The 26,887-nt window shown below is 34.7% G+C and overlaps 1 protein-coding gene across 2 annotated transcripts in view; it reads left to right on the forward strand.

Moving 5' to 3' along the window:
- OLA1 (Obg like ATPase 1) overlaps positions 1-26,887 on the forward strand; it is a gene marked incomplete at both ends in the record, with an annotated part of 164,763 nt that overhangs the window by 98,074 nt on the left and 39,802 nt on the right. For both annotated transcript variants that reach the window (XM_080720077.1, XM_080720078.1), the window contains 2 exons: positions 12,333-12,413; positions 12,729-12,826. In XM_080720077.1, coding sequence (XP_080576203.1) covers positions 12,333-12,413; positions 12,729-12,826 — 179 coding nt within the window. The remainder of the gene's footprint in view (positions 1-12,332; positions 12,414-12,728; positions 12,827-26,887) is intronic.

Consider the following 26,887-nt stretch of genomic DNA (forward strand, 5'->3'; position numbering starts at 1 on the left):
TATGTTCTTTGTGCAATTCAGTGACATTAAGTACGTACTGTTTATGGTATTGCACGACCATTACCATTGTCCATGTCCAAAACCTTTTTATCATTCCAAACTAGAATTTTCTTTCTGTTGCCATTAAAATTCATCTTTTGCTTTAGTTTTTTATTCCTTACTTTTGCTTCTTTATAATTTATGCTTACTTATAACTGGTGAATTTATAACTTCATGCAGTTTACTCCACTTTGTATTCTTTCAATGTATTCTTTTACCTTAAGTCTCCAAATTTATCCTCTGGGTATTTCCTAATTCATATTCCTGAGAGCAAGTATCAAATTGTCTCAATTCCATTTTGCAGAGCTTTTGCAGGAGACCACTGTATAGGGTCAAGTGTTCATTAATTCTAACTAGGAGGCTGTGTATTGGATTGACTGTCCCCTCAGCAAAAATGGCGTCGAGTCACATCTCTTTGGGAAAGGACTAGGAGCCAGGAACTATGTTGGGCAATTTATTTATTATACTGTGTACAATGGTATAAGAATTGGTGCAGTATAGGTCCTCAGTGCAATTAGGAAGTACAAAGCTACTTAAGGTATCTAGGATAACACAGAAAAAGGCTTTATGTTTGGAGCAAGGGTCACTAGTATCAGATTCCTTAGAATCAACAGTTTATATGTACACTGAAAAGAAGGTAATGAACTCACTTAAGAACTGATAGAATAATACATGTGTTATAGGAGCATTTCCCCAGATATTCCCACCTGTCCCCTTCTCTTTTTTCTTAGCCAACCAAACACAGATGGAAAAGATTTTTAAAAAGACACATTAGTGTCCCCATTAAATTCATTCTTATTAGCTTTATGTGGGCCCTCAGCTTTTATTTATTCCTCTTACCAGGGCCGATTTTTCCACCAGTTCTTTAGGGTTCTATTCCCTAATCCTTCAGAATCAGCCTTCAACCCCCCCCCCATTTTTTTTTTTTTTTGTTTTGTTTTGTTGCTTTTAAATGGCTTTATTCAAAGAGAATTCACATACTATAAAGTTCACCCCCTTTTTTTGTGGTACTGGGGGTAGAACACAGGGACTTTCTACCTCTGAACTATACTCCCAGACCTAGTTTTATATTTTATTTGCAAACAGGGTCTCACTAAGTTGCTGAGAGCCTCACTCAGTAGCTGAGGCTGGCTTTGAACCTGTGTGATCCTCCTGTGTGATCCTCCTGTCTCAGCCTCCCAAGCACGGGGATTACAAACATGCGCCACCATGCCTGGCTAAGTTCACCCTTTTAAAATGTCGAATTCAGTATTTTTTAGTATATTCACAAAGTTGTGTTTTAATCACCAGTAACCCCTTCTTCTCATACAGGTTGAATATTCCTTATCTAAAATGCTTGGAACCCAAAGTGTTTCTGATTTTGATTTTTTTTTTTTTTCAGATTTTTAAATACCTGCATTATGTATACAATGAGATAGCTTGGATGGGACCCAAGCCTAAATACAAAATTAATTTATGTTTCATATATTACATTATACATATATGCCAGAAGGGAATTTTATACAATATTTTTAGTGCATCTGTGTTTTGACTACCACCTGTCACATGAGATCAGGTATGAATTTTCCATTTGTGGAGTCATATCAGTGCTCAAAAAGTTTCATATTTTGGAGGCTTTAGATTTTTGGATTAGGGATTTTCAACATGTATATATGACTTGTCCCTCTTAAGCTGGATTCTTTTCAACTTTTTCAAGACTATATATATATATATATATATATATATATATTCATACATACATAAATATTTCACATATATGTGTGTGTATGTATACATATACATATTTTTAAAACTTTCTGTGTAATGCCTCCTCCAATTATCCATATTTTCTCTGTCCTCTTATCATAAACACCTCTTGAAAGTACTATTTATTGTCTCCATTTTTCTCCTATCAACTCAGTCCACTCTAATCTGATTTATCCATCCATCACACTGAAACAGATTTCACCAGTAAGCAATTTTAGTCATCATTGACAGTAGCAGTGGACACTGTTGGGTCATTTTTAAAACATTCCGTTTTTGGATTCCATGATGTTATCTTCCTAGTTTTCCTCTTATTTCTCTAACAACTCTTTAGTTCTTTCCCAGGCTCATCCTTTTGTACCTTTGCTACTAAATATTGGCATTACTTAAAGTTGAGTTCTAGTCACTTTTTGCTATGTGATCTCATCCTTCTTCATAGGAACAATTGTGATCCAAATACAGATAAATCTCAGATTTGTGTCTCTATCCCTGATTTTTCCTTTGAACTCCAAACTGGTATACTTTAATTCCTGATGTCTCTTGGATTTTATAAAAAATATTACTTAGTTAACACATCTAAAACCAAACCTACCTCCTTCAAAACTACTTCATTTCCTGTGTTTCTTAATCCAGTGAAATGTGCTAGTGTCTATTAGATTATGCAAACCAGAAACTTAGCCATGTTTGATACCCTTTTGTGTATGTCTGTAGAGGAGTGGTTTTGGAGATTGAACCCAGGGCCATTCTACCTCTCAGCTGTATCTTCAACCCTATTTTATTTTTTATTTTCAAACAAGGTCTTGTTTAAATTGCTGACAGTTTTGCTAATTTGCTGAGGCTGGCCTTCCAGGTATGGGGATTTTAGGTGTGCACCACCATCGTGTACCTGGCTGACCCTTTTTCTTTCTCTCATATTACTGAGTTCTGTCAATGTATATAAATGAGGGTATAGTAGAACACCTATATTCTTGTGTAAATTTAGATTAAAATGTAGAGGTAGAAAAAAAATAAAAGAATACCACAACAAAGTATTAAATAATCTGGGCATATCATCATTATTATTCTTGAAGCTTTTCTGTGTATTTGAAATTATTTCATAATAAAAAGTAAAGACAAAAAAGTAAATCATGTCTTAACATATAAGAGCTCAGTTTAAACCCATGACAATAATAGCACCAAAAGTAAGTAGAGTAATGGAGTAAAAGTGTTATAATACTTTTTCTCAAAAATTAATCACAAAATTACAGTAAGAACCAATAATTTTACTCCTGAGTATATTCCTAAAATAATTAAACACAGGTACTTAAACAATTGTATGTACATGCATATCAACAGTATTTATAATAGCCAGTATGTGGAAATAGCCTAAATGTCTGTTGGGAGATAAACAATTGAATATCTCAGCCATAAAAAGGAGTGAAGTACTGATGCTACAATATACCTGAACCTTGAAGACATGCTGTATTAAGGAAACCAGACAGCTGGCATGGTGGCCCACACTTGTTAATACTAGTACTTGGGATGCTGAGACAGGAGGGTTATAGGTTCAAAGCTAGCCTGGGCAATTTAGGCTTTCAACACCTAATGAGACCCTTTTTTCAAATAAGAAATAAAATCAGGCTGGGGGTGTGGCTTGGAGGTAGAAGGCCCCTGGGTTCTCTAGTGTCCCCTCCAAAAGAAACCAGACATAAAGCTCAAGAATAGATAGCAAGGATAAACATATTGGCCAATGGAACAGAATGGGTATAAAGACACAAACCTACATATGCTGTTTGACTTAGGGTAAAGGTGGTATTATAGAGAAAAAGAAAAATAAATTCTGTCTTTAAGAAATGGTATTGGGTTATGGGGAAGAAAATAAATTCGTACCCATCTACTATACACAAAAAGCAAAGTTTATATAGAATAAAAAATGAAGGTCTTTCAGAATAAAACATCTATGTGGTAATGTGGAATATCTTCATGAACTTGGAATTAACACATATTTTAAATGATACACAAAAAGTAGTAATAAAAATATTTTTAAATTGGACTATGTTGCTGGGCGTGGTGGCGCACGCTTGTAATCCCCGCGCTTGGGAGGCGGAGACAGGAGGATCGCGCTGGTTCGAAACCAGCTCTGCTGGCTTAAGAGACCCTGTTTCCAAAAATAAAAAAGTATAAAATAGGTCTGAGAGTGTAGCCCGGAGGTAGAAGGGCTTCCAGGAACCCCAGTACCACCAAAAAAAAAAAAAAAAAAAAAAAAAAAAAAAAAAAAAATTGGACTATTAAAATAAGAAATACTTTATTAAGCAAGGTAATAAAGCAATACTTTATTACCAAAAATGTTTGTAGTTCCTGAGAAAGAACTTTTCTTAAGAATATGCAAGTAACTCCTACAAATAAATAGGAAAAAGATGGATAGCTCAATAGAAAATAGGCAAAAGACTTGAATAAGTATTTCATAAACACAGAAATCCCTTATTAGTTATAATGGAAATTCAGACTATGTCAAAATACCATGTATTTACCATAAACTAATAAGACTGATAATGTCAAGCATTAGAAAGAAGATGAAGCAAATGAAATCTTCATACAGTGCTGATAGAAGTGTAAATTTGTACATCTGTTTTTGAAAACTGATTAGCAACATATACTAAGTTGGGTGACTGAGCAATTCCAGTCTTAGCTATATACTCAAAAGAAATGCATGCATGGACATACTAAAATACATACACAAGACTGCTTACAGCAGCCTTATTCTTAATAACTTAAAAGTATAAATAACCTATATGTTCATCAACAATAGAATGGATGAATTGTGGAATATTCTTATAGTGGATTATACAACAAAGAAAAACACTTTTGTTAATGTAACAGCATGGATGAATTTTGCAAATAACATTGAGAAAAAGAACCCAGACACAAAATAATACATATGATTCCATCTTTATGTACTTCAGTAACTAATTTGTTATGCAAAGAAACCAAGATAGTGATTATCTCTGGAGAGGAGTGGACCATTGTGATTATACTGCTAGTAACATTCTCTATGTTGATCAGAGCTGTAATTACAGGCATCCGTTCATTCTGTAATAGTTTTGAGCTATACTCATATGTATGTTTTATGGAGTATATGTATTCTCTTAAGGTTTATCTGCAGATTGTTGATTAATCATCTTCTGCCATATCAATTGTGTCTCAAGTTAAGACTTTTATTTTCCTAGTTTGATATTGGGTTCCTTAAAAATGTTATTTATCAACTTTATTAACATCTCATTGTTTTCTAACTTCACTATTCTTTATCACCTCATGCTCTTATTTCACAGACACTGTTTTTACACTACACCAACTATACAAATAATCAGTGAACTTTTTTCTATCATTTTCAAAGAGTTGTTCTTTCTTTATGACTCTCCACTCAGTAGCCTTTTATTACAGTCAGATGTGTGGGCTTTCCCTCCCCCCTGAACATGATGAAATTATGTTCAGGCTTACTTTCAGGAATCATAAGGACTATCACCTTCTCTTTAGTAATGGTCAGATCCTCTGTTGATATTTATAACCTCAAGAGTAAATCAGTATGTATTCCAGTTGACACTTTATAGCAGTCAGGGACCAGGAGCATTGTTATGATAAAATATTCTACTACCTGCTTGGTGAGTCATATAACTAAAAACCCAGGAGTGGGAACATATATTTTCCCTTGGTTGTTGCTAGAATTAATCTTTTGTCTTAATTCATGTGAGATACCTTCTTTCCCCTTCATATACACTAACACAGTCATATGGAGCATTACCTTCTGCTAGTTGTCTTCTGTTCTTTACCACTTGCCTTTTCTGGGAATTTAAGTCTTTGAAGTATGTAGAAAGATAGTAGTCAAACATCAGTGCTCTAGCCTCCATAAACAGCAGTACTCATCTACCAAAGTAACAAATGCTTATAATACTTTGATTTAAACATCTAAAGTATCAAGTTAGAATATACAACAAAAGTCTAATTACTGTAGTTTTGTGATTTATTTTAAAATAGAATAGGATAACTCACAGATCTCTCTAAGCATTTTTTCATCTAACAATTCTTTTAGAATGATACATTTGATTTATAATATTCTCTGACATCCCTGTTATGATTTCAACTGGAATTATGTTAAATAAACATTATAATAGAATTTTTATCAATACAGTATTAATTACTATCAATACAGTATTAATCAATAGAGTATCTGTTTTTATAAATAAGTGCAGGATATGGCTGAAACTTGTTGTGGTGTCAGTGTCTCAACCTCTGGTCTATAAGTACATTGATCTAAGAAATTTACTTCTTGACCATTGGTAAAGCATGTAAGTATTGACACAGAGATTAAGAACCTTGGTTCTTGGATTTAGGGATCATGGATCTCTTTGAAAAGTATTTGGAAGATATGTTTCATCTTCCTTCAAAAAGTACATAAACATAGAACTTTACATATAATTTTCAGACATTAGGGAACACCTGAAATCTTATTTATAAATCATAGGCTAATCATTCTTGCTATGAAAATTAAAGTATACCCCAAATTAAGTATTATAGGAAAGTCTAGTAAATGACTGGCTGGATTTTTATGTTTTATTTGCAAAAATCAGTACTACTAGTTTTGTGATACATGGATTGACAATCAGATGTTGTACTCATATAATAAAATAAGAATATTGAATTTTGCAGATGACTTGAATGGGAAAAAAAAGGACTTTTAATAACCACTTTGGGATATCTAAACAAGGAAGAGTTAGAAAAGCAGTAAGAAAGACATATAGGCCAGGTATTAGAATATGAACTTTCCAGTCATTTAGACCTGAATTTGAATCTCTATTTTACTGATTACTAGCTATGAAATTTAGGCAATTCACACATGCTTTCTGAGTCTAAACATATTACAGTTGCTACTAATAACAACAATAGTAAAACAAGTCAAGAAAATAGAGCATTTCTGAAGTTAAATGTGAAGCTATGGGTAAAAAGAGCAAGGTATTCAAAAGGAGTTGGGATTAAGTTTCTTTGCAGTTAAAAGGTAGTTGTTCAGCAAGAACTAATTTTTATAAGATTGTAAATCTGAGTTGAAGTCACTATGAAAGCCAGTATTGTTGATAATTTAGAAATCTGAAGAAAAGGATTAATGAACAATGTCAGATCAGAGATGTATATGGGATTTAAAGGTGTACCAAATAGAATGGTGTGTGTGTGTGTGTGTGTGTGTGTGTGTGTGTGTGTGTGTGTTACCGAGAATTGAACTCAGATACATTCTACCTCAGCTGCACCTCAGTCCTATTTTTATTTTATTTTATTTTTATTTTTATTTTTTGCAGGTCTGGGGATGGAACCCAGGGGCATTCTACCTCTGAGGTACATCTGCTACCCCATTTTTTATTCTTTATTTTGAAACAGAGTCTCACTGTGTTGCAAAGGGCCTCACTAAGTAGCTGAGGCTGGCTGCAAACCCTGATCCTCCTGTCTCAGCCTCCTGAGTGCTGGGATTACAAGCGTGCGCCACCACGCCTGGCTTTATTTTTATTTATTTATTTATTTTTATTTTTTTAATTTTTTTTTGGTGGTACTGGGGTTCCTGGAAGCCCTTCTACCTCCGGGCTACACTCCCAGACCTATTTTATATTTTTGAAACAGGGTCTCTTACACCAGCGTGGCTGGCCTCGAACCTGCGCGATCCTCCTGTCTCCGCCTCCCAAGCCCGGGGATTACAAGCGTGTGCCACCACGCCCGGCGCATTTATTTTTATTTTTGAAATAGGGTCTTGCCAAGCGTGGTGATGCACGCTCTTGTAATCCCAGTACTTGGGAGGTTGAGACAGGAAGATCACAGGTTTGTGGCCAGCCTCATCTACTTAGTGAGACCTAGTTTCAATATAAAGAATAGCTGGGCGTGGTGATGTACGCTTGTAATCCTAATGCTTGGGAGACTGAGACAGGAGGATTGTACAGGTTCAAAAACAGCCTCAGCTACTTAGTGAGGCTCTCAGCAACTTAGTGAGACTCTGTTTCCAAATAAAATATAAAATAGGTTTGGGAGTGTAGCCCGGAGGTGGAAAAGCCCCTGGGTTCCATCCCCAGTACCACACACACACACACACACAAAAAAAAAAAAGAATAAAAAATAGGCCTGGAGGTGTAGCTCAGAGGTAGAATTCCCTGGGTTCAATCTCCAGTACTGCAAAAAAGAAGAAAAAAAAAGAAAGAAAGAAAAGAAAGAAAGAAAGAAAAGAAACAGGGTCTTTCTAGGTTAATGAGAGGGTCAACACACACACACACACACACACACACACACACACACACACGAATAAAAAATAGGCCTGGAGGTGTAGCTCAGAGGTAGAATTCCCTGGGTTCAATCTCCAGTACTGCAAAAAAGAAAAAAAAAAAAAAGAAAGAAAGAAAGAAAAGAAACAGGGTCTTTCTAGGTTAATGAGAGGGTCACCAATTACTAAGGCTGTCCTCAAACCTGGGAATCCTCTATCTCACCTTCCCAGGTACTGGAATTACAGGAATGTGCCACCATACCCAGCTATATTGTCATTTTGTAAATCATTGGTATTTAATCTTTCAACAATAATCTTAGCAATAGCAACTGCTCACATTTATTAAGAACTTAATCTGTGCTAATAACTGTACTAAAAGCCTTCCCTTCCTTCCTTTCTTCCTTTTTGTGATTGAATTCAGCAGCATTCTGCCTCTGAGTTATACCCTCAGCCCTTTTTGTTTTTTATTTTGACACAAGGCCTTGCTTAATGGATCTGTTAAGGCTGACTTCAAACCTCTGATCCTCCTGTGTCAGCCTCACAAGAACTGAGATTGCTGGTGTGTGTCACCCCACCCAGCTGCATTATTTCTTTTGATCTACATAACAAACTCTAGGAAATAGATAGCATCATCTGCATTTTATCAACGTAGTTAAGTCAATGGCCTAGTTAAATGGTAAACCTAGAATTTATTCACAACAGTTAAGCAGTACGCTGTTATCTCTTAAATTAGTACTCTCATATAACTGCAATATACCTCAAAAGTTCAAATAATTGATTTTTGGTATGTTTTCATAATATACAGAAAGTATTTTTCTTTCTTTTTTTAGTATAGGGCTTGAACCCAGGGACATTCTACCTGCTATACACCAGCTCTATTTTATCTTTTATTTGGAAATAGGTTCTCTCTAAGTTGTGAAGGACCTTACTAAGTTGCTGAGGATGGCCACAAACCTGCAATCCTCTTGTCTCAGCCTCCCAAATACTGGAATTACAAGCATGCATCACCATGCCCAGATCAGAATTTCTTTTCAAGAAGGGAAATTTGTTAAAATTATCAAAACAGTTTAATTTAGTTCTCCTACACCTATATTTCTACATAATAATTAAAAATATAAAGTCCCAAAGTAACTTCTAGATGCAAAGATTAAAGTGTTATTTATGTTTTTTATTCTTTTTTTTCTTCTTAGTACTGGGGATGGAACCCAGGGGCATTCAACCTCCGAGCTACACCCCAGCCCTTTTTGTTTTTTTATTCTTTATTTTGAAACAGGGTCTCACTGAGTTGCAGAGGGCCTCACTAAGTAGCTGAGGTTGTTCGTGAACCACAATCCTTCTGTGTCAGCCTCTCAAATGCTGGAATTACAAGCGTGTGCCACCATGCCCAGCTCTGTGTTTTTATTCTAATTTTTATTTTACAATATATTTTACTATTCTAAAGTGTGTAAAATATGTATTGGATATTTTTAGTTAACTAAATTCAGTTAACTGGAATCTTCTGTTCTATCATTAGTAATATATGTGATTATACAGTTGAAGATGAGGGGAAATTTTCAATTAGCCAGTTAGTCATTGAAACAAGCACACGTTTCATTTGTTTACAAGTTTTTTTTGGATAGGGACTATAACATCTTGGAATTTTTTCTAAAATTAAATTTACTTTTTATTTTATATAACAAAAGAACACACTGAAACCATACTATGTACTAATCATTTTTATAAGATAATCTTATCTGGTTGCAATCTACTTCTGGTTTAAGTAAAACTGACATCTAGTAAATCTAAGGTATCTTTTCTTGTTTGGTCAATCTTTTGTGGAGCTGGGCATGGTGGCACATGCCCATAATCCCAGTATTTGGGAGGCCAGGACAGGAGGATCACAGGTTTGAGACCAGCCAATTTAGTGAAACTCTGTTTTAAAACTTAAAGAAAAAATACGAAGGATGGGGATGTAGCTTAGAGTTAGAACACCCCCTGGTTCAGTTCCCAATACCAAAATAAATCTTTTGTGAGGCCAATTAAGAGAGTACTTGGTACATAATATTTTGCCTCCAAGTATTCAAAAACTAGGTTATAATTTGTAAATTTAAAAAAAATATTTGAGTGTGGCTTAAAGAATATACTGCTTGAGAACTGTTAAGTATGAGTTAATAATTCTCTTTAGTTAAAATTCCAGTATTCATAATTTGTAATGTAATATGTTGATGTAAGAGAGAAGAAAAAAATCTAATGCCCATATGCTATTGTGATAAGATTTTCTATGTCTGAAGGTAATGGTCTAGTTAATTTTAAAATGAAAGAGAATACCGAAATTCCTTCACTAGTGATTCAGTGCTTATCGAGACCCTTTGGTTTTGTAAAAATGTTTATAGATATAATAGTATTTTGCACTTTTCATATGATTAAAATTTGATTCCTTTCCTTATTTTTGAATTGGCTTTTTTTTGTCTATATTCTTTTCTTTCTTTAATTGAAAAAAGTGAATGGAACCAAATATAGGATGGTACCACTGTTTTCTCCTTCTTTTGTATAATCTTGTTGCGTGTCTCTACATAAGCTGTTCTGGCCACTCATCATAGTAACCAGCTGGGCCATTTCACCTGCTGGAGCCATTAAAGAGGACTCTCTCCCCCTAGATTAATCCCCTCCGACATTAGTTTTTTGCACTGACAACTGGAGCAGGCATTCAGAATTTGCAGGTGGCCAGTGTGACGCACATAATTGCCTACAATTTTAGGCAATGAATAAAAATGGTCTACATTACTTGTCAAAGGTTGTATATGCAGTGCCAAGTGAGATCTATGGGAAGCCTTTTAGGGTTTAAAGAACAGTTAATAGCAAGGCTGCACAGGGCTTTTTTAATCATAATGCATTTGTAATATAGCACTTTGATCTTCTCCTTGTAGGAAATGGTGTTACATTAGCCACTTTTAAACATTTATGAGTGAAATTCAGTTATAGAAGAGTAAAAGTGATTATTCTTAAGCAGAACATGTTAGATTTCATTAAAAGTTTTCAGCTTGCCCCTTCCTTGTTAAAATCTGTGGGAAGTCCTTTTCCTGGAGGGTTTCAAATCAGGATCTAAGGGTATCGGGCTTTTTCCTTCTGTTTCCTGTTGGTAACAGTAAGATTTGGAAAGAAGGTATACTAAATATTAAAGTAATTTATACAAGTGGACATTTATCGGAAAAAATTTGACTATGGTAGAATAAAATACACTGATAAAATCCATGAAATCTAATAATAATTCTGTTTCAATAAACTTTAAGAAATACATATTTAAAACATATCCATAAATTATCTTTTAACAACAACAAAAATCACAAACAACAACAAACAACAAAAAGCCCCAAATGACTCTCAAATGTGCTTCTTCTGGGAGAGCTAAGTTTGACCTTTCAGACCCCAGAGCCTTTTATTAACACCTGCCTGTAAGGAGAACCTTGCCACACGCAGCTTTTAGATTCAGAACCACAAAACTGATGAGGAAAGGCTTGAAGGGTTCAGTTTGTGTCACTTGCTGTTTGCCGTTTCCATTTCACAGATGATTAATCTTTCTGTGAAGAAAGGCCAGAGAAACAAAGCACATTGGGCTCTTCCTGCAGTTACTCCTTCTGAATGCACACTAGCTTGCTAACTAAAAGGCCTTTAGATTTCCAGCAGAGAGAGATGTTCTGAAAGTGAATGCAGCTGGTTGGAGGTCACCAGTGCAAGGCTCTTGCCATTGTGTAATGGAGGCTTTGGCAGGTTGGGGTGGGGGAGCTGTGGGAGAAGTGGGCAAGGAGAAGGTGTTGGCAAAAAATTAATTCAGAAGCAAAAGGGTTTTTGTCAGTTGATTTAATATTTTGGAGGGTAGATATCAATAATAGGTTCAATTTCATCTATTTTACTTCTTTTAAGAAAAAAATATGATTTAGTTCTTTTCCAGTACACCCCCCCCCAATTTCCTAGTGGCATGTTTGTCTCGCACATGGGATCACTAGGTAATGTTGAAATATTAACCTTTGTATTCTGTCTTTGATGTGATTGAATTGTCTTGAAATTTTTGAGACTCTTACTAATTTTGCTAAAATCATTTTATTTGTTAAAATTTCAATGCCTCAGCATTATTTCAGTGGTATTAAATAAGATACTGAAAATATTGTTTCTCTCTTTTAGTTCGCCTTTAATTTAAAAAAGGGTTTTTCTTTTACTTTATTCTGAGGACTTTTAAACTTCAAATATGCACTATCCAAATGCTTAACATTCATCTTCTGTTTACGTTTTTCTCATTCATGTATAGGACATAATGTGCAAAGTCAAATCCTGGGTTATAGATCAAAAGAAACCTGTTCGTTTCTATCATGATTGGAATGACAAAGAGGTAAGTAATAAATATCATACTATTACTGCCTTTACTTTGATTTTGTAGATAACAAATTAGAGTTGTTATTTTATTCTTATCATTATATATAGTTAAAATTCTATTTCTGTCAGTTATTACCTATTCCCAGGCTTGTTAATTTTTTTCTTTTCCTCATCCCTGTCTCTTGATATTTCATAACAACTAATCTTTTGGAGATAAGAATTGTAAAAATCAAAATGCCTACTTCTTTTAAAGAAAGTTTACTTTTAAATTATTTAATAATTTATTCCATACTTACCCAACTTTTAAAAGGGTTCTTTCTCTTCTATTTAGATTGAAGTATTGAATAAACACTTATTTTTGACTTCAAAACCAATGGTCTACTTGGTTAATCTTTCTGAAAAAGACTACATTAGAAAGAAAAATAAATGGTAAGTTTTTCTTCTCCAGATATACCCAAATGCATATCCATACATGTACAACACACATACAAATTACTGTGTTTGATTTTAATAGTTTTCCTTATGAAAAAGTTTAAAATGGTTGAGAAAGCTTTGCCTGGTATTACATTGAAAAATGAGTTTTCAAATTGATTTACACAGAACTTTTTAAAAAAACTGAATTAGACAGTTTTGAATCATACACATTTACTTATCAAATTTCTTTGTTAGATGCTTTTTTTCCCCATTGCATGATGAGAATAATTACAGTTGTAGCAATAAAACTTTTTAAGCTATGAATTTCTACCTGTATTGATATTATAAGTGACTTAAAATATCTACTTAGAATTATAGCTGGGCAAAAAAAAAAAAAAAGTCCAGAGTGAATATTTAAGAAAAGCTAGAGCTGGGGGTAAGAGGTACTGGTTTCAAACACTTTGAAAGTATACCAAGGTAAAAACTGCATTCATGTATTAACATTTTTGACAGGTAATCAAAATGTACAAGATTTGCTTTTCTTCCTTATAAACTCCAAAAAATCTTATGTTCATGTAGGCATATACACATTTGATATAATACTCATTTGACTTTCCTCACTGGACCCCAGTATTTTACAGTATTGAGTCATAGAAAATCATCAAAAATATCCACAGTAAAATATTTGAATTCTCCTAAAATATATTGTCAGTTTCTCCCTGTACTTCATTAAGTACTTAGATGCACATGGTTTCAATTTTCCATTAAAATTTCTCATTTCCATATGATATCAAAGAGTGAGAAGGCTTTAAACTGAAAAATAAACATTCATAGACTAGAAGCCAAAACAATAATTAATGTCAGATGGTTAACTCCAATAAATCATTAGAATAAATTCTGTGAAATTACTGCAACTAAAAATGCCCTGTTGATATTACTATAAGACATTTTGTGTTTCTGATAGGAAGCTGAATTTAACCTCTTTATTGGTAATGTTCTAAACAGCATAAATTTAACATAAAAATGTAGTCAGTGTCCTCCAACAAGTAATTAACTTTAAAATAATCAGTTCTGTCTTGTTTCAAATTCTTATAACTTTGATGATTAATGTGTTAAAAATTGTTACCTCTAGGAAGGAATTTCAAAATTTATTATTTGACTTCAGTTAATAAATCTTCTCATGGTGGTATGAATGGTAAGATTTCCTGCAGCTGGGTGAAACAATACAGACATCAAAGTTTACATGAAAAGGGATGAGTCAGTTTCCTTGCCCAAAGGGGCTTCTCACACCTGTATTTGGATGATTACAGGTAGAACTCCCTGGCTCTAATTGTATAGTAAATACCATTTCCCAGACCCTAATGGTAGACAGACTGCTTAGGAGACGCCAGTCTGTGATTTAGCTGTCGCCAGACACCCCATGTTTTTTGTGAGACCAGTTGTGATGATAATATGGTTATAGCCAATTGAAAGTAAGCTCATGTCTAAATAACAAATTAGAATTTATAACAATGTAGAGGTATGAATGATCCTATTTTATAAAACCAAATTTTAGTAGGTTTTATGTATAACTAATGATCTGGCTTGAGGTTGCGATGTGTGTATGGGGAGGGGGGTCCAGATCTTGTGGAAGTTAGTGTAATTGTAGCTGAAAGATCAAAGACTGGGTAACTGAGTGATGTTCCAGAAGAGAATTTACCACATAGCCATTTTCTGTACAGTTTCTGCCGCCTGCTGTTCCTATTTTCCCTCAAGCTAGCCATTGACTACCCCCTGTGCATCCCTGCTCGTAAAAAATGATTGAGGAAGTATTTGTCATGTATTTATGAGTGGGAAACATTGTGTGATAGGGAATGGCATCTACTGGAGCCAGAAAGATTGCCATTTTCCTTTCATTCAGCCACTCTGCTGCAGCTTTAAATCCTCTGTTTATGCAACATAGCCTTTGTATTACAGTGAAGAATAAGATTTTATTATGAAGAATATGAACACTAGGTTTTCATCATAACACTTGAAGCAGATGTAAATAGTTAAAATTTATTTTAACTACTAAATCCATTTAATTGCGTCAGCATCTTGTTTTTTATAATGTTTGTATCTAAACTTCATTTATACTGGATGCCCCTTTAGCAAAGTAAAAGTTTTTATTTTTAAGGTTATCATGTAATGTTAGTATAACAAATTAAGACTCATACAGAATGCAGTGATAAATATGTTCAGGAGTTATTTCTATCTAGAAAACTATTTTAAATGGTCAGAAAAGAGGGGGAGAGGTTTGTAACTTTGGATACAAGAGGAGGCTAAAACTGTCTTCATTTTAACAGGTCACCATTTCAGAAGTAATGAGCATTTAAATTATTAAAGTTCACTTTAAATTTAAATGGTAAACTGGCATTTCTCAGTTCTAGGAAAAAAGGGAAGGATTTTGAAAGATAGTACTGTTGTGTGGAGTAGCTTTACTGACCTTTTTAAAGACATAAAAACTGGAATGGGTCCAGCATCTTCTCACTAGTTTTAACAGTATTGAATTCTTTATTTTGTTGATTTATGATTAGCCACTGAAAAGAAGCTGATGTGGCAGCCTGTTCCAGTTGTTATGATCAGATGACAGTAATTAAAGATGTGAGAGAATCCACAGAAGCCTTTTTCTATTATTACCCATTGCTGTTTCTTGAATTCATAAAACTGTGTAGACATTTTTGTTGTTTTTGGTGGGTGCTAATGATTTTGAATGCTTAAAGTTTTCATTTTCTAAACATAATCAGTTACTTATAACAAAGATTACTATATGCAGTATTAATTTACATTTGAGATTGTCTACTGAGTCATAGTGTCAAGCAGGTAAAGGACATTCAACTGCCAAACCGTTGCTTAATTAGGGGTTTAAATTTCAGTCTCTGCACCTTTGCTGCTCGGTTAGTAATGTATGCCATCCAATTATGAAATCAGTAGAACAAACTAATTTTAGATATTTTTACACCTAATAGCTACCAATTATGTTTCATTCTTGTGTTTTCTTATATCCCACCTTTCCTAAAACTGTTAATAAAGGATATATGTTTTATTATTTGCTTATACTACATGTTCACTTGGAAAATATAACCAAAATTTAAGATATTCAGACTTCCTCTATGTTTGTGTGTGTGTATATATATGCATACATGTATGCATTATACATAATGCATTTTTGTGTGCCCTGGTGGGCTTATAGTAGTTAGTATTCCCTTTGGGTTAAGTTACATGAATTACAGTAAGTGATGACATTGATTAAAGATAGGTAGACAAATATTCGTAAAGTCATTTGTCAAGTTCATTAAGTAAATTTTAAGTACAAAAAGTTTTATTATTAATTGTAATTATACTACAACTCAGCGCGCACACACACACACACACACACACACACACCTTTCTGCTTTTGGTAGTTTTCCACATGATTTTTAAATAACAACTAAAAATAGCTTGGATACTATAAATTATGTGCCTAGTTAGGGAGGGAAGTCATGGAATGGATCTAATATTTTCTTACCTTTTTTTCAGTACTGGGAATTGAACCCAGGGGCATTTTACCTCCGAGCCACACACACGCACACACGCAGCCCTATTTTTTAAGGTTCTCACTAAGTTGCAGAGGGCCTCACTAACTAGCTGAGGTTGTCTACGAACCACAGTCCTCCTGTCTCAGCCTCCCAAATGCTGGGATTACAAGCATTGCACCACCATGCCTGGCTATTTTCTTACTTTCTTGAATTCCTTTTTCAAATAAACTTTTGTAATTGAATGTTTTTACATATAAATGGTTTTTGGTTACTCTCAGCAATTTCATATTCTTATCAAGAGATTTGATATTATGAAAAAAATAAAAGGGTAGGGTATTTTTATGTGGAAAAAATGCTGTTAACCCACAAAATATGTGTATCAGGAATTTCTCCTGGCTTGTTTCAATTTTTTCAACACCATTTATAGCCAGTGATTTCTGTTTGCAAGATGGTTCAATGAACTTAAGAAAGTGGTACATTGAGAGCATCAGTTACAATCTTCATTAGCACTATGTGCCACTTACTGATGTCTGAGTGATACAACTTATCAAATACTTCAGGACTTTAATTTTTATAAACTAACTCAAACCAGGGATAGTGGCACACACCTGTAATGACAGTACTCAAGAGGCTGAGATAGAAGTATTTCACATTGAGGCCAGCCTCAACAACTTAATGAAACTTTCAGCAACAGAACGAGTTCCTGTTTCAAGACAAAAGATAAAATAGGGCTAGGAGTGTAGATCAAATATTTAATGCCCCGGGATTCAATCCCCAGTTCCATAAAAAAAACAGCATTAATAACAGTAATAATAATAAAAATAAACTAGCAAAAAAATTTTACTCCATACAAATAAGAAAAGTTTTACATCTTTTCTAGTTTTAATAGAACAAACATCTAAGCTCTTTTTAAAAGTTAAGTATCTCCTAGCCTATCCCAGTGGAGCATGCATGTAATTCCAGTTGGGAGGCTGAGACAGAAGAATCACAAGTTCACAGCCAGCCTCAGCAACTAAGTGAGGCCTTCTGCAACTTAGTAAAATCCTGTTTCAAAAAGTAAAGTAGGCCGGGCGTGGTAGCGCACACTTGTAATCCCAGCATTAGGGAGGCTGAGACTGGAGGATCACGGTTCGCGGACAGCCTCAGATACTTAGTGAGGTCCTTCACAACTCAGTGAGACCTTGTTTCAAAATAAAGAATAAAAAATTGGGCAGGGGTCGTAGCTCGGAGGTCAAATGCCTCTGGGTTCCATCCCCAGACCCGCAAGAAAAAAATAAAGTAGGGCTGGCTGTATAGCTCAGAGGTAGAATGTCCCTGGGTTCAATCCCCAGTACCACAAATGAATAAATAAATAAGTAAATTGAATAGTGATCTTTATTTGCTGCTTATTAGTTCTTTGACTTTGAACAAATTACTTAGCCTTTCATGTAGAAAGCATTTCATTTATATTCACATGAAATGTGTTCTAAATAAACAGTATTTCCCAAATTTAATTATCATATCTTTTTTTTTTTTTTTTTTTTTGGTGGTACTGGGGTTCCTGGAAGCCCTTCTTCCTCCGGGCTACACTCCCAGACCTATTTTATATTTTTGAAACAGGGTCTCTTACGCCAGCACGGCTGGCTTCGAACCTGCGCGATCCTCCTGTCTCCGCCTCCCAAGCGCGGGGATTACAAGCGTGCGCCACCACGCCCGGCTCATATCTTAAAAAGAACTTTCAATAACAGAAAAAGGACTTTGACCTTCTAAATGCATCTTCTGGATACATTCTCTCGGTTTTTCTTTCTGTTATATGGATTAAGAAACATGAGTATGGTGACACACGTTTGTAATCCCAGTACTTGGGAGGCTGAGAGAGGAGGATCCCGCAAATTCATGGCCAGCCTCATCTGCTTAGGCCCTCCACAACTTACTGAGACCTGTTTCAAAATAAAGAAGAAAAAATAGGGCTGAGTGAGTATCTTGGAGGTAGAATGTCCCTGGGTTCAATCCTGAGTACTGCAAAACAAGAAAAAAAAACTATTACATAAACACATAGTGCAGTCTCCTATGGGATCTATCCCTGCCATCTCTATAGCCCTGGCATCTATATGGCTCTACCTCTTTCTACTTTCAGTGTAATTTCATCATTTGCAACTTAGATATTTTATTGTTACTCCTTAGCTTCCCTCAGTTAAAGTACCCATTGTCACAGTCACATTGTTTTTTTTTTTAATTAGGGAGTTTTTTATAAAACCTTTTAATGTGGTTCTATTGAGATTCCCTGTATCTCACTTTCTCTTTTGTCTGTATGCTTGTGTGTGTTAGTGTTACAGTAGAAGATTCCCTTCCAGTTCTAGAAGTTTATGATTTTTTTTATTGTTGTTATTTTTGTGATGCTGTATATTAAACCATTTAGATTTACAATGACAGTTTCTTTGCAGTTAATTTCTCTTCTTGTTATAAAACATTAAAAAAGACTGAAGGAAGTGGGTGTGGTGGATCACGTTTGTAATCCCAGCATTTTGGAGGCTGAGACAGGAGGATAGGGTTCAAGAACAGCCTCAGCTATTTAGTGAGGCTCTTGGCAACTCAGTGAGACCATGTTTCAAAATAAAGAATAAATAGGTCTGAGGTGTAGCTTGGAGGTAGAATGCCCCTGGATTCCATTCCCAGTACCATACACACACAAAAAAAAAAAAGAATAAAAAAGACTGAATGGATACCTACATACAGTCTCAAACTTATAAATAGGAATGCTAGAAGCATATGCTAAGCCGGGCGTGGTGGCGCACGCTTGTAATCCCCGCGCTTGCGAGACAGAGACAGGAGGATCGCACAGGTTCGAAGCCAGCCGTGCGCGCTGGCTTAGGAGGCCCTGTTTCCAAATAAAAATGTAAAAATAGGTCTGGGAGTGTAGCTTCCAGGAACCCCAGTACCACCAAAAAAAAAAAAAAAAAGCATATGCTAGGCAAAAATTTTACCACTAATTTATAATATTGCCACCCTCTGGAATTAGGATTTTATTTTTTTTACATTATTTCTTTTTTTTTATCCACTGCATTTTTAAAAAATTTTTTATTGGTGCACTGTATTCATACATCATAATGAGATAAAAGAAACTTGTGTAGACATACATACACACATCGCCTAGTTAGCCCCTACCCAATCCCCACCCCATTCCCTCCCCATCCCTCCTTCCCATCCTTGGCTTAGTGGTTGACATCTAATATTATAGCAATTTATCCAAATTAACAATGATAATCTCACAGATTCATCTGTCTGATACCAAGCTTTTGATGGCTTAGAGATAACATTTCTATATTTCTTTTTGCTTTCTTTCTTACCAGAGGATATTTTTTCTTTTTTTTTTTAAGGTGAAACTATCATACATTTATTTATTTATTTTTCAGAAGAAATCTATCCTAATGTAAAATATGAACTCTAAATACCCAAAACAATCTTGAAAAAGAACAAAGCTAGAAGATGTACATTTTCTGATTTCAAACATTATAGAGCTACAATAATTGAAACAGTGTAGTACTGCTATAAAGGCAGATATATAAACCAGTAGAATAAAATAAAAAGTCTAGAAATAAATTCTTCCATATAGGTCACGTTATTTTTGACAAGGTTTCCACGAACATTTGGTGAAGGAAATAATAATCTTTTCACTAAATATTGTTGAAAAGTAATTATTACATGAAAAAGAATAAAATTGGACCCTTACCTAACACCATATACAAATTTTAACTCAAAATAGATAAAAGACCTAAGTATAAATCTTAAGACTTTTAGAAGAAAATCTGGGTCATAAAACTTCACAACATTGAAATTGGCAGTGATTTCTTGGATATGATTTCAAAGGCACAGGCAACAAAAGGGTAAACAAACTTCCTAAAAAGTAAAAAAAAAAAATATTGTACATCCAAAGACAATGTAAACAGAGTTAAAAGTTACTGACAGAATGGGATAAAATATTTCCAAATGCTATATCTGAAGGTATATTAATATTCTAAATAGAAGTCCTAAAAATTAGTAACAATAAAAGCAAACAATACAATTTAGAGATAGGTAAAAGACTAAAATAAATAAAATGAATCTCCAGAGACAACCAATCTTAGTTGTCTGCTGGATGGAAAATCTTTTTTCTCTGGTTCTGGTGTATGTTACCTATTTCTTCTTTGTAGTTAATCTCTTTGAGTATTTTCTCTAGCACTGGTTTTGAAGACATAAATTCCTTCAGTTTCTGTTTGTCATGGAAGCTTCTCATTTCCCCATCTAATTTGATAGATAGTTTTGTTGGGTAGGAAATTTTTGGCTGGAAGTTGTTTTCTTTCAGAGTTTGGAATATGTTACTCCAAGCCCTTCTGGCTTTCATGACTTGGTTTGGGAAGTCTGGAGTGATTTTTAATTCATTTGCCTCTGAATGTCACTTGGCCTTTTGTTTTTGTTGCCTTTAAGATTCTCTGCTTGGCTTCCACATTGGTCATTTTGACAATTATGTGGCATGGGGAACCTTTTCTCTGATCCTGTCTAAAGGGAGTTCTATAAGTTTCCTGGACCTGTGTACCGACCTCTTGCTCTATGCTTGGAAAATTTTCTGCTATTACTTCTTTGAAGAGATTATTGATCCCTTTGGTTTCACCTTCTTTTCCCTCCTCTATTCCTATTATTCTTAGGTTAGCTCTCTTAAAATGGGCCCATATTTCTTCAATGTCAGATTCCTGCTGTCTGATTTTTTTTCTATGTTATAAATTATGCATTTGTTTTTGGAGTGATCCTCTTCTAGGAGTGAGATTGTATTCTCCAAGTGGTCTAATCGATTGTTTATACTTTGTATTGAGGCCTTTACCTCAATGATTGCATCCTTGTCTTTTAGGCTCTCTCTAAATTATTTTCAAAGGTCCTGTGTTATTTCTACAGTTATATTCCTGATTTGATCTTCTGGAGATCTCTGAATTTCTGTGTTATCAGGTTCTGATAATACGGGGTTGTGGGCATTCATTGCTCTATTGTTGTTCCTCTTTCCCATGATTTCAGAATTTTGTGTCTTACCTGGGTCACTACGACTTCACTTAGGGTGCTCTGTATCTCGAGTCTGTTGTAATCTCAGCTGCCACTACTCCTTTACTGGGTTGTATCACAAAGTCTCAGACCCAGGGAGTTAATCGAGGCTGCACTAGACAGTGGGGGTGCTGGGCTGGGCGTGTTCCCACGGGGAGCTGCGACTAGGGTGTGGTATCTCTGCCACCGCTACTCCTTCACTGGGTTGGACTGCAAAATCTCAAACCCAGGGAGATTATCAAAGTCCCTGGGCATGCAGTACAGGGATTCTCCTTTAGGTGCCACAGTTTCACTCATGGTTATTGTGCATGTTGATCAGGAGCTGTCAAGGGTGCGGTGAACTCGCTGCCGCTGCTGGCAGTATGGCGCCGCTGTCACGCCCTCAGCCGTGAGGCTGGCGTATTTGTTTTCTGGTTTTGAGCTCTGTTCTGAGTCCCTGGAAGGCATGATGAGCTTGACCACTGGGAGTTTTAGACATTCTTTGCACTGAAAAAACTGCTGAATTACACCCGAATGATCCACAACTGCTCACTTCAGCTTCTTGTTTACCTTTCCTCTCTGGGCTCATAAACGCTGCTTTTCTCAGTCGCCATCTTCCTGGAAGTTATCAGAATTAGGATTTTAATGAGTTAGACTACAGCATTTCACAAAGAAAAAATGCCCTTGCAAAAACCTAATGTCTTCTCAACTCTCACATACAAGTTTGTCATGGTAGAGTTGTTCCTAATTGTGGAAGTGTACAGTGCATTCCCAAACTTGAAAAAAAAACTATTTAAGAGCAATTTTTCAGGATTGAGCTGGAGATTAGACTTGTTTTCTTCCCCCTACTCTGATTCTCTCTCCCACATCTCATTCTCTTGGAAATAAGTTTTTCTGACTTTTACCATATTCCTTCATGTCACTCCTCATGGAGAACACCTGTTATTCTGGCTAGAATGAGCAGAGTAAAAGTAAAACCTACTTATAGATTTGGCATAGCTATATTTGAGGTTAGTAATATTACTCAAACTATTACACCCCCTTATTTTAAAGTAACCTGAAAATATATTCCATCAAAATGTTATATTGGGAGACTCACTCTCAAATTTATGTTTCTTCTGAACCCTCTGAGTTCACTGAGGAGGTAGGTATTATGTTTTTTCTTTCCTTTTTTAAGCAAATAATCATTGAGATATTCTATGTGTCACGTACCTTTCTAGCAGAAAAAGCCTTTGCTCCCATAGTCTCATGTCCAGCAAACAAATGTTTAGTATGAAATTAAGAAATGAATAAAGTTGAGTCAGAGGAGGCTATTTTAGTTAGGTTGGTTAGAGAAGGCCTTCTGAAGTAAGGGAACCTGAGGAAAGTTTACCTCACGGAGAGGGAATGGTAAGCACTAAGGTGCTGAGGTAGCCAGGTGGAATAAACAAGGGAGAAAGTTACAGGAAAAGAAGGTAAGGCAGGGAGAGGGGTCAGTTCATGTACAAATTAATAGGCCCTTGTGAAGATCTTGTATCTTTTATTATGAGTGTTATAGAAAACCAAACAAATAAAATGTCAAGATAACCATTTGAAAATAACGCATTTTATTTATTTAGGTACATTGCATTTAAATAGATTTTTGGGGGGTAACTAGGGATTGAGCACAGGGCATTTATTTCTGAGCTACACCCCCAGCCCTGTTTTGTTTTTTAGTTTGAAACAGGGTCTCACTAAGTTCCATAAGGCCTAAGTTGCTGAGACTGACCACAATCCTGTGATCCTTTTGTCTCAGCCTCCCAGGTACTGGGATTACAAGGATATACTACCATGACCAGCCTTAAGTAGATTTTAAACGTATACGTGTTCTAAATTTTACTTTTTCCCCACTTAATATCATTGATTTCCTTTTCATGGACCAAACCAAAAGTCACATCCAACAAATCATCATTTATTATTGAGTTCCTGTAATTTGATAGGCACTCAGATTTTAAATTGCTGACACATTAATAGAAGAATAGCTGAAACATATTTATGAAACATATCATGTCCATTTTACAGATAGGGCTGTTAGATTACAAAACATGCCCAAGTTCTTATAACTGGTAAATAGTAAATTGAATACATTTGATGTGAATATTCGCTTTTCCCTATTCTACACATTATAACTAATGTCCATATGACATCAAGGTATACTTGTGAATTTCCAGATATCTGCTATGTACTTTTCTTAGTATAATAAGCTTTTGCTGCTGCTATTTTAATTGTAAAATGCCTTATTGTTTAACAACAGTAATATGTTTGAATATACTGGAAGCCCTTATACCTCTGGGCTACACTCCCAAACCTATTTTATATTTTTGAAACAGGGTCTTTTACGCCAGCACAGCTGGCTTCAAACCTACGCGATCCTCCTGTCTCCGCCTCCCAAGCGTGGGGATTACAAGCGTGCGCCACCACGCCCGGCTGAATATACTCTTTAGCATCCATTTTTAAGCATATATTATGTATAAAAATTTGGGTGGAGAAAATACAATGCCCATTATTGAAAATTAAAAAATGTATCAACTGCCAAGTCTGAAATAGTTGGTATTGCCACAGAATAAACAATCAGAAAATATATAACTATAACTATAGGTTAGCTTTTATATAGTAATATGATAGACAAGACTTGGTTTGGTTTTTAAATAGCTAACTATACAGTTTGTTAAAAACAATTCTTTACTGTTGGGGTAAGGAAGTTGATGTGCAAATGAACAATGAAATGAGATAATCCCATGAAACAGAACTGGGGCAGATAATTTATATACCTAATGTTTGATAAGTAGTAGTCATCATGTCAGTCAACACATACTAAATACCTCACTACATTTATATTTAAGATTCCCAACAACCTTATAGAGTAAGAGTCATTATTACCCACATTTTGAGGAAGAAAAAGCAAGTATTGAGAGATTGAGGATGTTGGCCAAAATTAATACCCAGTCAGTGGTGTCAGGCTTCAAACCTAAGTAGTTCACCTGCAGAGCTTATGTTCTTAACTAGCAACCCATCCTATCTCAGCATCAGGACACTGGTGATGCTGGAAAGATAGAAAGGGCCTGAGAAATATATTTATACACTAGTCACATTTCTAAACACTATGAATTTCATTTTGACAATGTTTTATTATTGTTAGACAATCTGTGTTCTATAAAATTTGAAACTAAAAATTTACCATAATTAGAATGCCAACTAAAGGTAATATAAACATTATGTTTATATTTATGGACTGAAAACTATTTTCTAGTTAGTAGCTCTTTATAGGGAAAAGAATTATAACATTTTATGTAGAAAATACATATTGATCCTTTTGTCAAGATAACTGCTTTCTTCAACCATTTGTGTTTATTGTTTGTTTGTTTTTTGGTGCTGGTGATCAAACACAAGGCCTCACACATGCTAAGCAAGTGTCACCCCCAGCCATGTGTGTTTTTAAGCACATGCAGATTTATTCTGTTTCCTTGCAGTTCAGTGCCTGAGATTTGTATTTGAGAACTTTAGAATTTTCATTCCCAGTCTTGTATGCTTCCTTTCCAAAACAGTAGCTATATTGCCATATTATATAACCAAGGAAAATCACATAATATATTGTGATTAGTAATTACAAGCTATACTACTTGTAAAAATCTCTGGTTTACGAAACAGTTTTTAAATATAGGCTGAAAAAGAGAAATCTGTGATCATGCTTTTATTATTTAAAAGTGAGGTTTTTGTTTTTGTTTTTCTGGGTCCTATTTTAAGAATAGTCCGTAGGCTTATTTCTTGCTTCATGGAATTTACTTCAGGCCAAATTTGAGATAGAGACAGAAGAGATGAAACCAAGATAGAGAATATAGAGATACAACCATTTGTTTTCTTTCCTATATTCAGAGGTACATATATTAGTTGTCTGGATCAAAGGCTTTTACATCTTACTAGAATACATAAAGCTTTATATTGATAAAGTTTTTCAACCAAGTACACTTAGACATGTTTCTGCAATTACACCATGCATGATTATGGTGTATGATGAGATAGTATTTTATTTAAAATCTGTTATTAAGTAAAATATGTATGAGTGGCCAAGTATGTATCTTAATGTGACCTGCTATTTCTTGAAATCTGGATATATGGCTTCAAGATCACCAGATCGGATTTAGAATTTCTCTCAGCTTCATAATCTTGGAAAATTAAAACAAAAGAAAAAGCAATGCCTACTAAGAGTGCTTAGCCCAGTGCTGGAGAAAGCTGTGTGAGTGTGGCTTAGCTAATAATACCTACTTTCTTACAATGTATCACTTAGGAAATTTTTTCTATAAAATATTTAATAGTTATACATTTTCTTTTTTATGGTTTATTTCAGTGCCCTGTTGACATCAAGGGTTACTGATTGTTGTATTAGTAGTTCTTGACAAATAGAAATTTTGATATTCTAAGCCATTTCTGACAGAAGATATAAAGTTTTGACAAATACATATGGCACAGCAAGTGTCCAATTTTAAAGAGCAAAATAAATGCAAACCACCATTATGGTGAACACAAACAGCCTGAAAGCAAGTTATCAGTAAGCAAATAATTGTTGAACTGTTATGAATGGAATAGGATGTTGAAATAGGGCATGATTGGCTGATGTTACATATGTCCTTGATTACTTTCCTTGTGCTTTTATCCTAATAAGTGACATTCTTTGTATTCCCTTGGATGGCTAGACAGTCTGACACTGAAGAAGAATAAATATTGCATGTGGTACACATTAAGCTGTCATCCAAGACAGCATTTATAAAAAGTAACTGGAGAAATTCATAAGAAATTCTGCAGTGCTACAGTTTCAGGCTCCAGTCATAATTGTCAAAGTTCTTGACACATTCAGGTCTTCAGAAATGATTTAGGTTTACAGTGGCTTGGTGTATGAATAATAATCATGGATTTCTGTTCTCATATTGCCTTGGGATGTTAATGTTAGTTACCGAAATGTTGTATTTTATGATAATTTTTATTTTAAGAAATGTCTCTACACTGATAATAGTGACACATCTTCCATCTTACAGACTTTCATAAAAAGAATTACAAGTAATTCATGTATTTAAAAGGAAGAACAAGAGTTTTTAAATGCTTACTTGAATCTGTTAGAAAATATTGCTTGTTGTGTTTAATGCTAGCAAACAACTTTGAAAATAAGTATTTTTATTTTTCTTCTTCACCAACATTGGAAAGCCTTCAAACAGTCCAAATGAATACCATTTTAAACTATTTCCCCAAAACCAAATCGCTGCTTGATGTTTTATTTTAAAATATTATATGCTTTTATTTACATACTTTTGTTATTTTAATTAAGTTATTTGAGCCATGGCAGTATATTTTTAAGTAAAGTATCAGTCACTGTTTTTTCTTAAAATTTTCTTTTATAGGAAGATAGGTAGATATTTTGAGAAAATACAATATTGTAGTAGAATAAGCATATCTAAAAAAAGTGTATTATGAATGAAAACTTGGAGAATAATTTTTAAGCACCTCT

Source organism: Muscardinus avellanarius (genome assembly GCF_963383645.1).
Source record: "Muscardinus avellanarius genome assembly, chromosome: 2".
Classification (NCBI taxonomy): Eukaryota; Metazoa; Chordata; class Mammalia; order Rodentia; family Gliridae; genus Muscardinus; species Muscardinus avellanarius.